This window comes from Anomaloglossus baeobatrachus, chromosome 4, assembly GCF_048569485.1.
Source record: "Anomaloglossus baeobatrachus isolate aAnoBae1 chromosome 4, aAnoBae1.hap1, whole genome shotgun sequence".
Taxonomy (NCBI): Eukaryota; Metazoa; Chordata; class Amphibia; order Anura; family Aromobatidae; genus Anomaloglossus; species Anomaloglossus baeobatrachus.
Window position 1 is genome coordinate 87,594,210 of NC_134356.1, and position 13,227 is coordinate 87,607,436.

The window sequence follows — 13,227 nt, forward strand, 5'->3', positions numbered from 1 at the left end:
AGACATGGACCTGCGGGTGTCTGAGAGATGGGACTATTAAGGTTGTATGAACCCAGTGAGGGAAAAGGAAACATTGAAGTGTGTTGTAACTTAAAAAGGAAGCACAGGACTGTGCCGTAACTTGAAACAAAACCGTCAAAATGTGTGTGTACCCATTGTGACATGATTGCATTGGACAAACCCTAGGTCAACCTATTGGAGGTAGCAATTCTGAAAGTCAAAAGTGACCCTTTAATGAGCCTTGTCATATGACTTAGGATTTATGCCAGATCAAAACCTCAATTTGCAGACATGATGTTTCGGGATGGTTGTCCCTCATCAGTGCAAAGCAAGAGATCTTATCTGGCTGTATGACAAGCTAAGACGACGTCTAAAGGGGAAGCTATTCTCCTTGTAGAGACTGACACACCATTCTAGCATGCTAGTGGTGAGGAGACTTTAATCTGCGAATGGTGTGTCAGTCTCTGCATGGAGAATAGCTTCCCCTTAAGAACCCACCAGATCAGATCTCATACTTTACACTGATGAGGGTCAACATCCCAAAACAGTGTGTCTGCAAATTGAGGTTCTGATCTGGCATAAATCTTAAGCCATATAACAAGGCTATTTAAAGGGTCACTTTTGACTTTTAGGATTGCTACCTCCAATAAGTGGTGCTAGAGTAAAGGGGGCTTTACACGCAACAACATCGCTAACGAGGTGTCGTTGGGGTCACGGAATTCGTGACGCACATCCGGCCTCGTTAGCGACGTCATTGCGTGTGAAACGTACGAGTGACCGCTAAGGATCAAAAATACTCACCTAATCGTTGATCGTTGATACGTCGTTCAAATCCCAAATATCGTTGCTGGTGCAGGACGCAGGTTGTTCGTCGTTCCTGAGGCAGCACACATCGCTACGTGTGACACCCCAGGAACGAAGAACAACACCGTACCTGTGTCCTCCGGTAACAAGGTGGGTGTGTTTTTCCTTTGGCTTCTCTCCGTCCCTCCACTTCTATTGGCCGCCTGCCGTGTGACGTTGCTGTGATGCCGCACAAACCGCCCCCTTAGAAAGGAGGCGGATCGCCAGCCACAGCGACGTTGCTAAGCAGGTAAGGATAGTGTGACTGCTAAGCAGGTAAGTATAGTGTGATGGGGACTAATGATATTGTGTGCCACGGGCAGCGATTTGCCCGTGACACACAACCGACGGGGGCGGGTGCTTTCACGAGCGACATCGCTAGCGATGTCGCTGCGTGTAAAGCCCCCTTTAGTCTACTTCCTCACTGAAGAGACAATTTCCATAGGACATTAAAGTTGTTACCAAGTAAAAGTTTTTTTATAAAAAAATAAAATCAAGAGTCACCTAATTTGCGTGCATGGACTGTCTGAAATGGAGGAGACTGTAGGAAACAGTGAACTAGTGATTGCCACACATCACACACAATTATTGGAACACTGTATTTTCTGTTGCGTGCCAGGGTGTGAGGCTTCCGTAAAAGCTGGCCCATGACTAATGCCCTCTGGCACCCTACAAGCTATATTGGTAATAACTCCCAGCTCTTATACTTATGAATGTAAACTGCTCAATATAATGTTTTACATTGTAGGGCAATCAAGTAGTTTTATTCACTTGATAGCTTGTATGTTTGTAAAATTGAAAATTAAAGTCAAAGTTTGATTTAATTTTAGAAGATGTTTTTATTACTTGTTACACTTTACAGTTTATATACCAGTATTGATCAAAATCTCAAGACAATGTGTTTACTAAAAAAAAAAAAGTAAAAAATAAATAAATGATAAATTGGTTACCAAATCTATCCAGACTTCACCCCTTCATTCAGTGAGAATAGGGCAGAGTAAGCAAGAAATCTCCACCCTCCACACAGTGAGGAAATTGCAGTGAGTAGTTTGGTTGCTATGCATGTTAATGACTTTGCACCCTGGGCTGTAGGATCTGACTTAAAAGAGGACAGGCAAGGAAGGCTGCTTCACATTGGAGGTGGATTCTGCGAAGGCAGGACTGAGGCTCGGAGCAAGCCACCAGAGAATACACAGGAGGGCACCGTGCACCAAACCAGCACCAGAGAATACACAGGAGGGCAACCTGCACCAAACCAGCACCAGAAACTACACAGGAGGGCACCCTGCACCAAACCAGCACCACAGCTATAGGGACATGAAACCCTTGGGAGCAGCTTTCCTTCTCCTTCTCATAGCTCTGTGTACACTACACGTGGAAGGTGAGAGTTGTTATCCTCAGTGATACAATCTACAGACGTAGCAGTGCTGATTCTGTCAATGAAGTGCACTCAGGTATCTCAGCACTACTACATCTCTATATTAATGCGCTTGACCTGATTTAATGACATATATTTTATAAGATAATATTGATTATTCTGTATCATATTTCTTTTTTTTCAATCACTATATGTTTATATTAATATTATCAATTATTTATTGTACATGAGCCATAGTGAGAAAAGTTTACTCATATATTACTCTATCTTTGGTCTCTGACATTATATCCCATTCTAGAATTATTTGCCTTGCTGTTTGAGACAATTTATGGAAACATTAGAACAGTATAACTTCTTTTTTTTTTTTCTTTTTCCTGCATTTATGTTCTCATTTTTCTCTCTAGGGTCAAAATGTAAATGTTCCCGAAAAGGTCCAAAAATCAGATTTTCTGATGTGCAAAAGCTGGAAATTAAACCAAGGCATCCATACTGCGAGGAGAAAATGGTCATGTATGTGATGTCACTTATTTACTGCATCTAGATTGAACTTTGCTTGTCAATACAATCACTTTTTAAGATATATATTTACGTAAAATTAACTCTTTTCAAAATGATAAAGACAAAATGTATAATTGAAGGAGAAATGTTGCACTTGATGGACCTAGGTCTTTTTTTTTCAACCCATGTAACTATCATAGATCACTTGACAAACACATTTGTGCTATATTGCTACATATATATAGTGCTACATATAATTCTCATACACCAACTTTTCCATTATTTAATCTCTTGTTTGCCAAAGGTTTAGGTTATATATGGGATTAATCAGTATATTAGTATGTGATTACTTGTGCAGTAAAGTTCTTCTGCCTCCACATATGTAAATGTAGCAGAGCTGAGTTTGTTTTTTTTACTATTTGAGCTGTATGGTGTAAATTTTCTGAATTAGGATAACACCATAGGGTTGCCTGACATAAAGCCATCTGGTAACTATATATTTCCTGTTCTTCACATATGATATATAGTTACCATGATAAATATACCAAATGGCAAACTCAGCTCTGCTGCATCTGTACAATGAGTGAGTAAATGTGTGACATTAGACTGCAGGGATATGTTGTCATACTATAGTTCTACAGCATACTGAGTATACCCGTTGAATACTGATGATCTTGTATTAGTACTGAGATAGGTTCTGATGGCACTGTGCATGGGGACCGGTGAGGTGACAGGTGTCACAATGTCTCCTGTGATGTTCAGCTGTGAATAGGAAGAATGCATTGATACTCGGCTCTGTAATTATTCTGACATATGTTAACCCTTGCCCTTCCCCCAAAAAAGAAAAAAGTAAAGAGTAAAAAAAACTATAGCTATCTAACCCTAAAATTCTTAGCTCTACCTTTCGTCCCTCTCTGGTTAATTACTAGAAGTGGCAGCCATTAGTGGCTCATGTTACAGACCTGTTGAGGCTCGGCATCCAGCTTTCTCAGGCTCCGAATATAAAATCTGCTTAATTATGTACGGACACATTCTCTGCCTACTGATACAACTGGGAAAACTGGGCAGGAATCTGAAAAATCTGCATCACAATCACTGGGACAGCTGTAGTGAATGTGACCGCCGTTGCCAACCATTTCCTCTAGAACTGGATAGAATTGATAAAATGATACATATGAGAGTATTTTTTAATTTATTTGTTGTTTCACTATTTATTAAAGTTAATATAATGTATAATAACCTGACTGAAGAGGATAAAGTGTTATTTTTATAATTGCATTGTTTGTATATTGCTGCACTTGTCCGTTGTGACTGTACACCACGATGGCATGACCGGTCTTCATCAAAGTAGATGATAGCACCTGTCTGAATTTATAGATAGGGCAGTATGTCAATATACATGTGCAGATCTTAATAATATTTATCTGTGGATTCAGTACAGAGGGTAATCTCCCTGAGATTCCACAGTATACAAAATAATCAGGTAAAGGTATTGTTTGTGTTGGACACCACCCCTCCCATCTTCTCTGTTAGGGCTAATGTGGACAGTTGAGGTCTTGGGTATCTGTCAGTAGGATGGGATCTGGTGCTGCTTTTGGGTATCTGTCAGTAGGATGGGATCTGGTGCTGCTCTTGGGTATCTGTCAGTAGGATGGGATCTGGTGCTGCTCTTGGGTATCTGTCAGTAGGATGGGATCTGGTGCTGCTTTTGGGTATCTGTCAGTAAGATGGGATCTGGTGCTGCTCTTGGGTATCTGTCAGTAGGATGGGATCTGGTGCTGCTCTTGGGTATCTGTCAGTAGGATGGGATCTGGTGCTGCTCTTGGGAACCTGTCAGTAGGATGGGATCTGGTGCAGCTCTTGGGTATCTGTCAGTAGGATGGGATCTGGTGCTGCTCTTGGGTATCTGTCAGTAGGATGGGATCTGGGGCTGCTCTTGGGTATCTGTCAGTAAGATGGGATCTGGTGCTGCTCTTGGGCATCTGTCAGTAGGATGGGATCTGGTGCTGCTCTTGGGTATCTGTCAGTAGGATGGGATCTGGTGTGATGATGCTTTTGGATATCTGTCAGTAGTATGGCGGGATCTGGTGCTGCTTTTGGGTATCTGTCAGTAGGATGGGATCTGGTGCTGCTCTTGGGTATCTGTCAGTAGGATGGGATCTGGGGCTGCTCTTGGGTATCTGTCAGTAAGATGGGATCTGGTGCTGCTCTTGGGTATCTGTCAGTAGGATGGGATCTGGTGCTGCTCTTGGGTATCTGTCAGTAGGATGGGATCTGGTGCTGCTCTTGGGAACCTGTCAGTAGGATGGGATCTGGTGCAGCTCTTGGGTATCTGTCAGTAGGATGGGATCTGGTGCTGCTCTTGGGTAGTTGTCAGTAGAATGAAATCTGGTGCTGCTCTTGGGAACCTGTCAGTAGGATGGGATCTGGTGTGATGCTGCTTTTGGATATCTGTCAGTAGTATGGCGGGATCTGGTGCTGCTCTTGGGTATTTGTCAGTAGAATTAAATCTGGTGCTGCTCTTGGGAACCTGTCAGTAGGATGGGATCTGGTGTGATGATGCTTTTGGATATCTGTCAGTAGTATGGCAGGATCTGGTGCTGCTCTTGGGTATCTGTCAGTAGAATGAAATCTGGTGCTGCTCTTGGGAACCTGTCAGTAGGATGGGATCTGGGGCTGCTCTTGGGTATCTGTCAGTAGGATGGGATCGAGTGCTGCTCTTGGGTATCTGTCAGTAGGATGGGATCTGGTGTGATGCTGCTTTTGGATATCTGTCAGTAGTATAGTGGTCTCTGGTGCTGCTCTTGGGTATCTGTCAGTAGAATGAAATCTGGTGCTGCTCTTGGGAACCTGTCAGTAGGATGGGATCTGGTGTGATGATGCTTTTGGATATCTGTCAGTAGTATGGCAAGATATGGTGCTGCTCTTGGGTATCTGTCAGTAAGATGGGATCTGGTGCTGCTCTTAGGTATCTGTCAGTAGGATGGGATCTGGTGCTTCTCTTGGGTATCTGTCAGTAAGATGGGATCTGGTGCTGCTCTTAGGTATCTGTCAGTAGGATGGGATCTGGTGCTGCTCTTGGGTATCTGTCAGTAGGATGGGATCTGGTGCTGCTCTTGGGAACCTGTCAGTAGGATGGCATCTAGTGCAGCTCTTGGGTATCTGTCAGTAGAATGAAATCTGGTGCTGCTCTTGGGAACCTGTCAGTAGGATGGGATCTGGGGCTGCTCTTGGGTATCTTTCAGTAGGATGGGATTGGGTGCTGCTCTTGGGTATCTGTCAGTAGGATGGGATCTGGGGCTGCTCTTGGGTATCTTTCAGTAGGATGGGATTGGGTGCTGCTCTTGGGTATCTGTCAGTAGGATGGGATCTGGTGCGATGCTGCTTTTGGATATCTGTCAGTAGTATGGCAGGATCTGGTGCTGCTCTTGGGTATCTGTCAGTAAGATGGGATCTGGTGCTGCTCTTGGGTATCTGTCAGTAGGATGGGATCTGGTGCTGCTCTTGGGTATCTGTCAGTAGGATGGGATCTGGTGCTGCTCTTGGGAACCTGTCAGTAGGATGGGATCTGGTGCGATGCTGCTTTTGGATATCTGTCAGTAGTATGGCGGGATCTGGTGCTGCTCTTGGGTATCTGTCAGTAGGATGGGATCTGGGGCTGCTCTTGGGTATCTGTCAGTAAGATGGGATCTGGTGCTGCTCTTGGGTATCTGTCAGTAGGATGGGATCTGGTGCTGCTCTTGGGTATCTGTCAGTAGGATGGGATCTGGTGCTGCTCTTGGGAACCTGTCAGTAGGATGGGATCTGGTGCAGCTCTTGGGTATCTGTCAGTAGGATGGGATCTGGTGCTGCTCTTGGGTAGTTGTCAGTAGAATGAAGTCTTGTGCTGCTCTTGGGAACCTGTCAGTAGGATGGGATCTGGTGTGATGCTGCTTTTGGATATCTGTCAGTAGTATGGCGGGATCTGGTGCTGCTCTTGGGTATTTGTCAGTAGAATGAAATCTGGTGCTGCTCTTGGGAACCTGTCAGTAGGATGGGATCTGGTGTGATGATGCTTTTGGATATCTGTCAGTAGTATGGCGGGATCTGGTGCTGCTCTTGGGTATCTGTCTGTAGGGTGAGATCTAGTGCTGCTCTTGGGTATCTGTCAGTACAATTTAGTCCTTCTAGCCATCACCAACGTGTATTCCCTGACAGTGACAGATTGATCTTTTCTTTTCTGACAAATTTGTCATAATGAAGTAAAGTATGTTTGAACACTGTATTAAACAACACTAAGAAGCTACTGGGGTGGTTGGTGTCTGAGAGGAGGGGGATGTAAACATGAGCTACCGGCAGCAGAGTCTAGCATGCATGGAGAATAAAGATACATGCACATACAGTTAGGTCCAGAAATATTTGGACAGTGACACAATTTTCGCAAGTTGGGCTCTGCATGCCACCACATTGGATTTGAAATGAAACCTCTACAACAGAATTCAAGTGCAGATTGTAACGTTTAATTTGAAGGTTTGAACAAAAATATCTGATAGAAATTGTAGGAATTGTACACATTTCTTTACAAACACTCCACATTTTAGGAGGTCAAAAGTAATTGGACAAATAAACCAAACCCAAACAAAATATTTTTATTTTCAATATTTTGTTGCGAATCCTTTGGAGGCAATCACTGCCTTAAGTCTGGAACCCATGGACATCACCAAACGCTGGGTTTCCTCCTTCTTAATGCTTTGCCAGGCCTTTACAGCCGCAGCCTTCAGGTCTTGCTTGTTTGTGGGTCTTTCCGTCTTAAGTCTGGATTTGAGCAAGTGAAATGCATGCTCAATTGGGTTAAGATCTGGTGATTGACTTGGCCATTGCAGAATGTTCCACTTTTTTCCACTCATGAACTCCTGGGTAGCTTTGGCTGTATGCTTGGGGTCATTGTCCATCTGTACTATGAAGCGCTGTCCGATCAACTTTGCGGCATTTGGCTGAATCTGGGCTGAAAGTATATCCCGGTACACTTCAGAATTCATCCGGCTACTCTTGTCTGCTGTTATGTCATCAATAAACACAAGTGACCCAGTGCCATTGAAAGCCATGCATGCCCATGCCATCACGTTGCCTCCGCCATGTTTTACAGAGGATGTGGTGTGCCTTGGATCATGTGCCGTTCCCTTTCTTCTCCAAACTTTTTTCTTCCCATCATTCTGGTACAGGTTGATCTTTGTCTCATCTGTCCATAGAATACTTTTCCAGAACTGAGCTGGCTTCATGAGGTGTTTTTCAGCAAATTTAACTCTGGCCTGTCTATTTTTGGAATTGATGAATGGTTTGCATCTAGATGTGAACCCTTTGTATTTACTTTCATGGAGTCTTCTCTTTACTGTTGACTTAGAGACAGATACACCTACTTCACTGAGAGTGTTCTGGACTTCAGTTGATGTTGTGAACGGGTTCTTCTTCACCAAAGAAAGTATGTGGCGATCATCCACCACTGTTGTAATCCGTGCACGCCCAGGCCTTTTTGAGTTCCCAAGCTCACCAGTCAATTCCTTTTTTCTCAGAATGTACCCGACTGTTGATTTTGCTACTCCAAGCATGTCTGCTATCTCTCTGATGGATTTTTTCTTTTTTTTCAGCCTCAGGATGTTCTGCTTCACCTCAATTGAGAGTTCCTTAGACCGCATGTTGTCTGGTCACAGCAACAGCTTCCAAATGCAAAACCACACACCTGTAATCAACCCCAGACCTTTTAACTACTTCATTGATTACAGGTTAACGAGGGAGACGCCTTCAGAGTTAATTGCAGCCCTTAGAGTCCCTTGTCCAATTACTTTTGGTCCCTTTAAAAAGAGGACGCTATGCATTACAGAGCTATGATTCCTAAACCCTTTCTCCGATTTGGATGTGAAAACTCTCATATTGCAGCTGGGAGTGTGCACTTTCAGCCCATATTATATATATAATTGTATTTCTGAACATGTTTTTGTAAACAGCTAAAATAACAAAACTTGTGTCACTGTCCAAATATTTCTGGACCTAACTGTATGGTACTGGAGGTGGCTTGTGATACCATACCTGACCTGTGGGACATAAATGGAGCCAGGAGGCTGACCGGTCAGCATCTCCACCCTCATGACGTCTTTCTATCGCTTGTTGTTCGTATTTAAAGTAATTTTTTTGCTAAATCAAATTAGATATAAGATTATAATTGTGTACCTGTTACTCTCTTGGATATTGGATTGGGGGGGTTCAGAGGGCTAAATCCTGCTGCAATTTTACACATTTAAATTTTAGATTTTTTACCTTTAGGGGTTGTCCAATTTCTATCAATTATGATAGGTATTGGCTGCCCTCCATTGCACTTCCAGACACCTCTATTTGTAAATATGTCCTGAAATACCATTTTGAGGAACGAGGAAAACCCCATTTGAACTGAATATACAGATTGTCTCTCCTGCCGCAACATCTTCCATCTCCAGTTACCTGTATCCTAAAGTGGAAATGTTTAGGACTGACAGCAGTTTTGCAGTCCTATGGAGTCAGCATGATGAGCAAACAGTGGCTTACCAGCCCAGGAACGTGCTTGAAAACCAAGTGCTAACCATAAAATTTGGGATAGAAGGATTAATGGTCTTGTTCGGCACATACTGTATAATAATACTTAAAGGGAATCTTTCAGTAAGTTTTTGCTATTTACTATGAGAGAAGCATAATATAGTGCAAGAAAGCCTAATTCCAGGGATGTGTCACTTATTAGACAGGGTGTTGTAGCTTCAATACAATCAGTGTTTATCAGCAGGAGATTATCACTACTGGACTACATGCCTTGTTTATATCAGTCCAGCTAATCTGTATAACCCCCCTCTACCACTGATTGGTATCTTGCTGACTATGCACAGTGTATGCAGGAAACTGCCAATCAGTGGTGTGGGCGGGGTTATACACAGCTCAGTTTTCTGACCATTGCAACATCTATAGCAGACAAAACAGGGATTCTAGCAAAACTGAATCAAGCTGTCCACGTATGTGACACATCCCATGTAGCTCTCAATTTATATAGCAAAAACCTGATGACTGAGTCCCTTAACAAATGTGTTCAGATCACACCCCTATGTAGAAAATAAAACACCTTGCATTTTTATCCATGTGATGTCTCATTATAATCATTGTTATCTTGCAATTTTTGCTGAAATTCATTTGCAACATTGCGTAAAAACTTTCCGAAACATTATCGAGCCTGTGCTTAAATTTGATTAAGGACGCCATTTTCCCATTAACTAAATTCAATACTCTATCTTGATTTGCTAAAAAGTCCTTCACAGGCTTTAATTCACATCACGTTACTAAGTGGCCAAACATCAACACATATAGAATTGGCATCTGCCAACAGGGTATCGCAAAATTAAGATTTTTTTATAAGTTTTTGTCATCTGGTGCAACTCATGTAGGTGTATGTCAAGCGAAAAGCAAAGTTATAGAACCCATCAGTGAAGGATGGTAAGATGCTGGGACATGGGGCAATGCACTCCTTCGCCAGAGATAGTCAGTGTGTATGTATGTGTGTATGTATGATGTGTGTATGTGCATAACTTACTGTTTTCTTCGGGTTGGTGTCCATCACCCCATAGGCAGTGCCCGTCGTAGACACAGTAGACTAACATGTGACACCGGCGTTTGCATGGCAACTCAAACTTGAACAGCATATTTTTTCTACCGCTATGTCAGACATGACCTCACTCCTGATGGTCCTGTGGTTAATATGTTTTGGGATACTCTCAATTAACCTATCCCCACTATCTTGGATCTCATCTGCAAGCTGCCGGGCACCTGTGTCTCTGCTCCCCCACACTTCTTCTCACCGCCGTTTGCTTCTAGGCCCCGATGGCTGTCTACTCACATGACTTCCCTTAGATCGCTCTGGTGAGCTGTAGGTTCCGGACCATTAAGAGGTTATCTACGAGCTCCTTGATCAGCTCCTAACACCGTGTCATATCTTTACTACTCAAACCCTTCTGCAGAACACCCCTGACAAGGTCCGTCTCTCTAACCATCCCACTGGCCATCTGTCAATCCTCCCCTATCTTATCTCACATCTAATCTACTGCTGCTCTTGCCCAACCACTAGGTGGCATTGACCACTACACACCAATACCAGTAATTTTATCAATATACATTAACAGCATAGTTGGTACCTAACATACATTGTCCTCACAACAAAGACAAATAGTAACACCCCATGCCGGGGCCGTGGGGCAATTCATTACCAGGTCGCAGTTCTGGCTCTGGGACATTGCAATGTTGTTTAAATATTAAGGGGATGATAGTTTATTTGTGATGCCACCTATGGTATGCAGCAAGTTAGGTGCTGCCCCTGCAGGATGGGGACCTCTGGGGCAGATGGTGACGCAGCTTGGTTGGTATAGTGTCGAGGGCGGAGGAGGGGACGCCGCGCTCTCCCACTGCTCGGTCCGGCTGCCGCTGCAGCTGCTGCGGCCTGCTGCTGCTGCTGCTCGGTGGCTCGAGCGATGGGACGGATCCTGTGGACTCGAGCGGCGCTCCTCGCCCGTGAGTGAAAGGGGATTGGGTGTTGGGATAGTTTATTGTCCGTGACGCCACCCACGGTTGTGGTGATTGAATGTATACCACCACTGCTCTGGCTGGGGGATCCCGGGAGTGATGGTGTGGAGCAGCCAGTTGTTGTGTTGCCCCTCCGTGGGTAGGGGTTGGTGATCCCGGGGCCCAGTGATGGAGTTGAGATGGTGGACAGGCGGATATGGGGCCTATGGAGGTGCAGGGGCGCAGGGGGCAGCGCTGTGCCGCACGGCACGGAGGTACTCACTCAGCCAGTAAACACGACACAGTTCTCGGTAAACAAACGGCTGGTTGGACGGGTCCCTCGGACGGTTACGGTGCTGCGGTTCCCTGCAGTTAGCGGTGACGGTCTCTTCCCTGCACCTATGTATTGTTGTTTGGTAGCGATGGGTTTCCACCGGTAACCCGCTCCCCAGCTTGGATATGAGCCGGAGGAGCTCCACTCTTGCCCGCAGGCGCTGGCCCTGGGAAACTGGTGCCTTGGCGGTGGCGGTGTCTCCCCTTAACGGTTGGACTGTTGCCTTCAACGGGACTTGGTTGTTGGGAGACAGTCGTCCCCTTCAGTGATGGATTTGGCAAATTCGGCGACTCCTAGCCTTGCCGGGATCCGAAAGGTCCCTGCCCTGGTGCTGACTAATCTTCGTATACCGCTCCGGTACCGCCGGGTCACCACCCGTCCACGGTCCTTTCGGCAACCTCCAATCAGTCTCGCCTGCAGACAGTCACCGCCGTCTGCCAACCTTGCTGTCTCAGTCCGGGGCACACACCCGGACCAGCTTCAGGCTTTACTACTCTCACTTTTTCTGTCACTTCAGCTTCTCTCTTTAGCTCCTCTACCACTTCACTTCCTTCTACGTTCCCTTACTTTTCTTAACTGCTTACTCCTTCACTACCCTAGCTTAACCGCCTGATCCTTCCCGCCTCCAGGGCTGTGAACTCCTCGGTGGGCGGAGCCAACCGCCTGGCCTACCCCCTGGTGTGGACATCAGCCCCTGGAGGAAGGCAACAAGGATTTTAGTTTTGACCTTGTGTGTACCTGCAGGGAATGTGAGGTGCATGTGATGTTGTGACCTGTGACCCCTGGCTTGCCCAGGGCGTCACATTCCCCCTTAGCAAAACGCAGACCATCCTCGGGCTGCCCGTCCAACACCGGTTTTATTTTCCTTTTTGTTTTCTGTGAAAATATGAAAAACAGTAACATATTTACAACTTATGGCATCATCCCACAGCGGGAGGTTCATTTCTTAAACGTTGCAAACAGTGTACGGTTACGGTTTCCGCTCTCTCCCACCCAAGCAACCTGGCCATGATGCTGCCCCTAAAGCCCAGGCAGCACCCCTTGACCCCAGTCCAGCACAAGTTACCCGAGCGGGATCTGTCCTTCCCCTCCAGAGGGTAGCCACCGGTTCCTGTGGTGGCTGGGCCCCAGCCTGCTCTGCTGTGGGCCCTCCCTCCAACCTGCCTCTCCGGAGGCAGTAACTGCAGAAACGGTAATGGTAACACAACTTATTTACAAGCCACTAGCATCTGTGGTTGTCCTGCAAGTTCACGGGCTTGTCCATGGAAAGTTCTCCATGCAACTTTTTAAACGGTGCCGGCAACGGCCGGTTTTCCAAATCACGGTTTCAGATCAGGTGACTTTCACGGTTATCATCTTATCATCATCTTTTTCAAACTTGCAAACAAAACTCAGTCAAACACCTTTCCCCCCCCCTTTTAAAGGACGGTCTCCCTGTACCTAAGTGGGGGTCTACCTAGGTTGGGACGGGTGGACCTCCGGGGTCCGGTGTAAGTAGGGCTAAGCGGTGGGGTAGAGGGAACAATCAGTTCCTCCTCCCTGCTATCGTGTAGGGCAGGCGGAGGCATAGGGGAGTTGGGTACAGGTTCATCCCTGGGCACTGGTACTGACTCATGGCTGACCGCTTCCA

The 13,227-nt window shown here is 45.5% G+C and overlaps 1 protein-coding gene across 1 annotated transcript in view; it reads left to right on the top strand.

Moving 5' to 3' along the window:
* Nucleotides 1–1,911: 1,911 nt before the first annotated feature.
* CXCL14 (C-X-C motif chemokine ligand 14) overlaps nucleotides 1,912–13,227 on the top strand; it is an 85,841-nt gene continuing 74,525 nt past the window's right edge. The window contains exons 1-2 of the mRNA XM_075344455.1: nucleotides 1,912–2,224; nucleotides 2,626–2,731. Of these exons, the coding sequence (XP_075200570.1) occupies nucleotides 2,161–2,224; nucleotides 2,626–2,731 (170 nt within the window). The 5' untranslated portion in view covers nucleotides 1,912–2,160. The remainder of the gene's footprint in view (nucleotides 2,225–2,625; nucleotides 2,732–13,227) is intronic.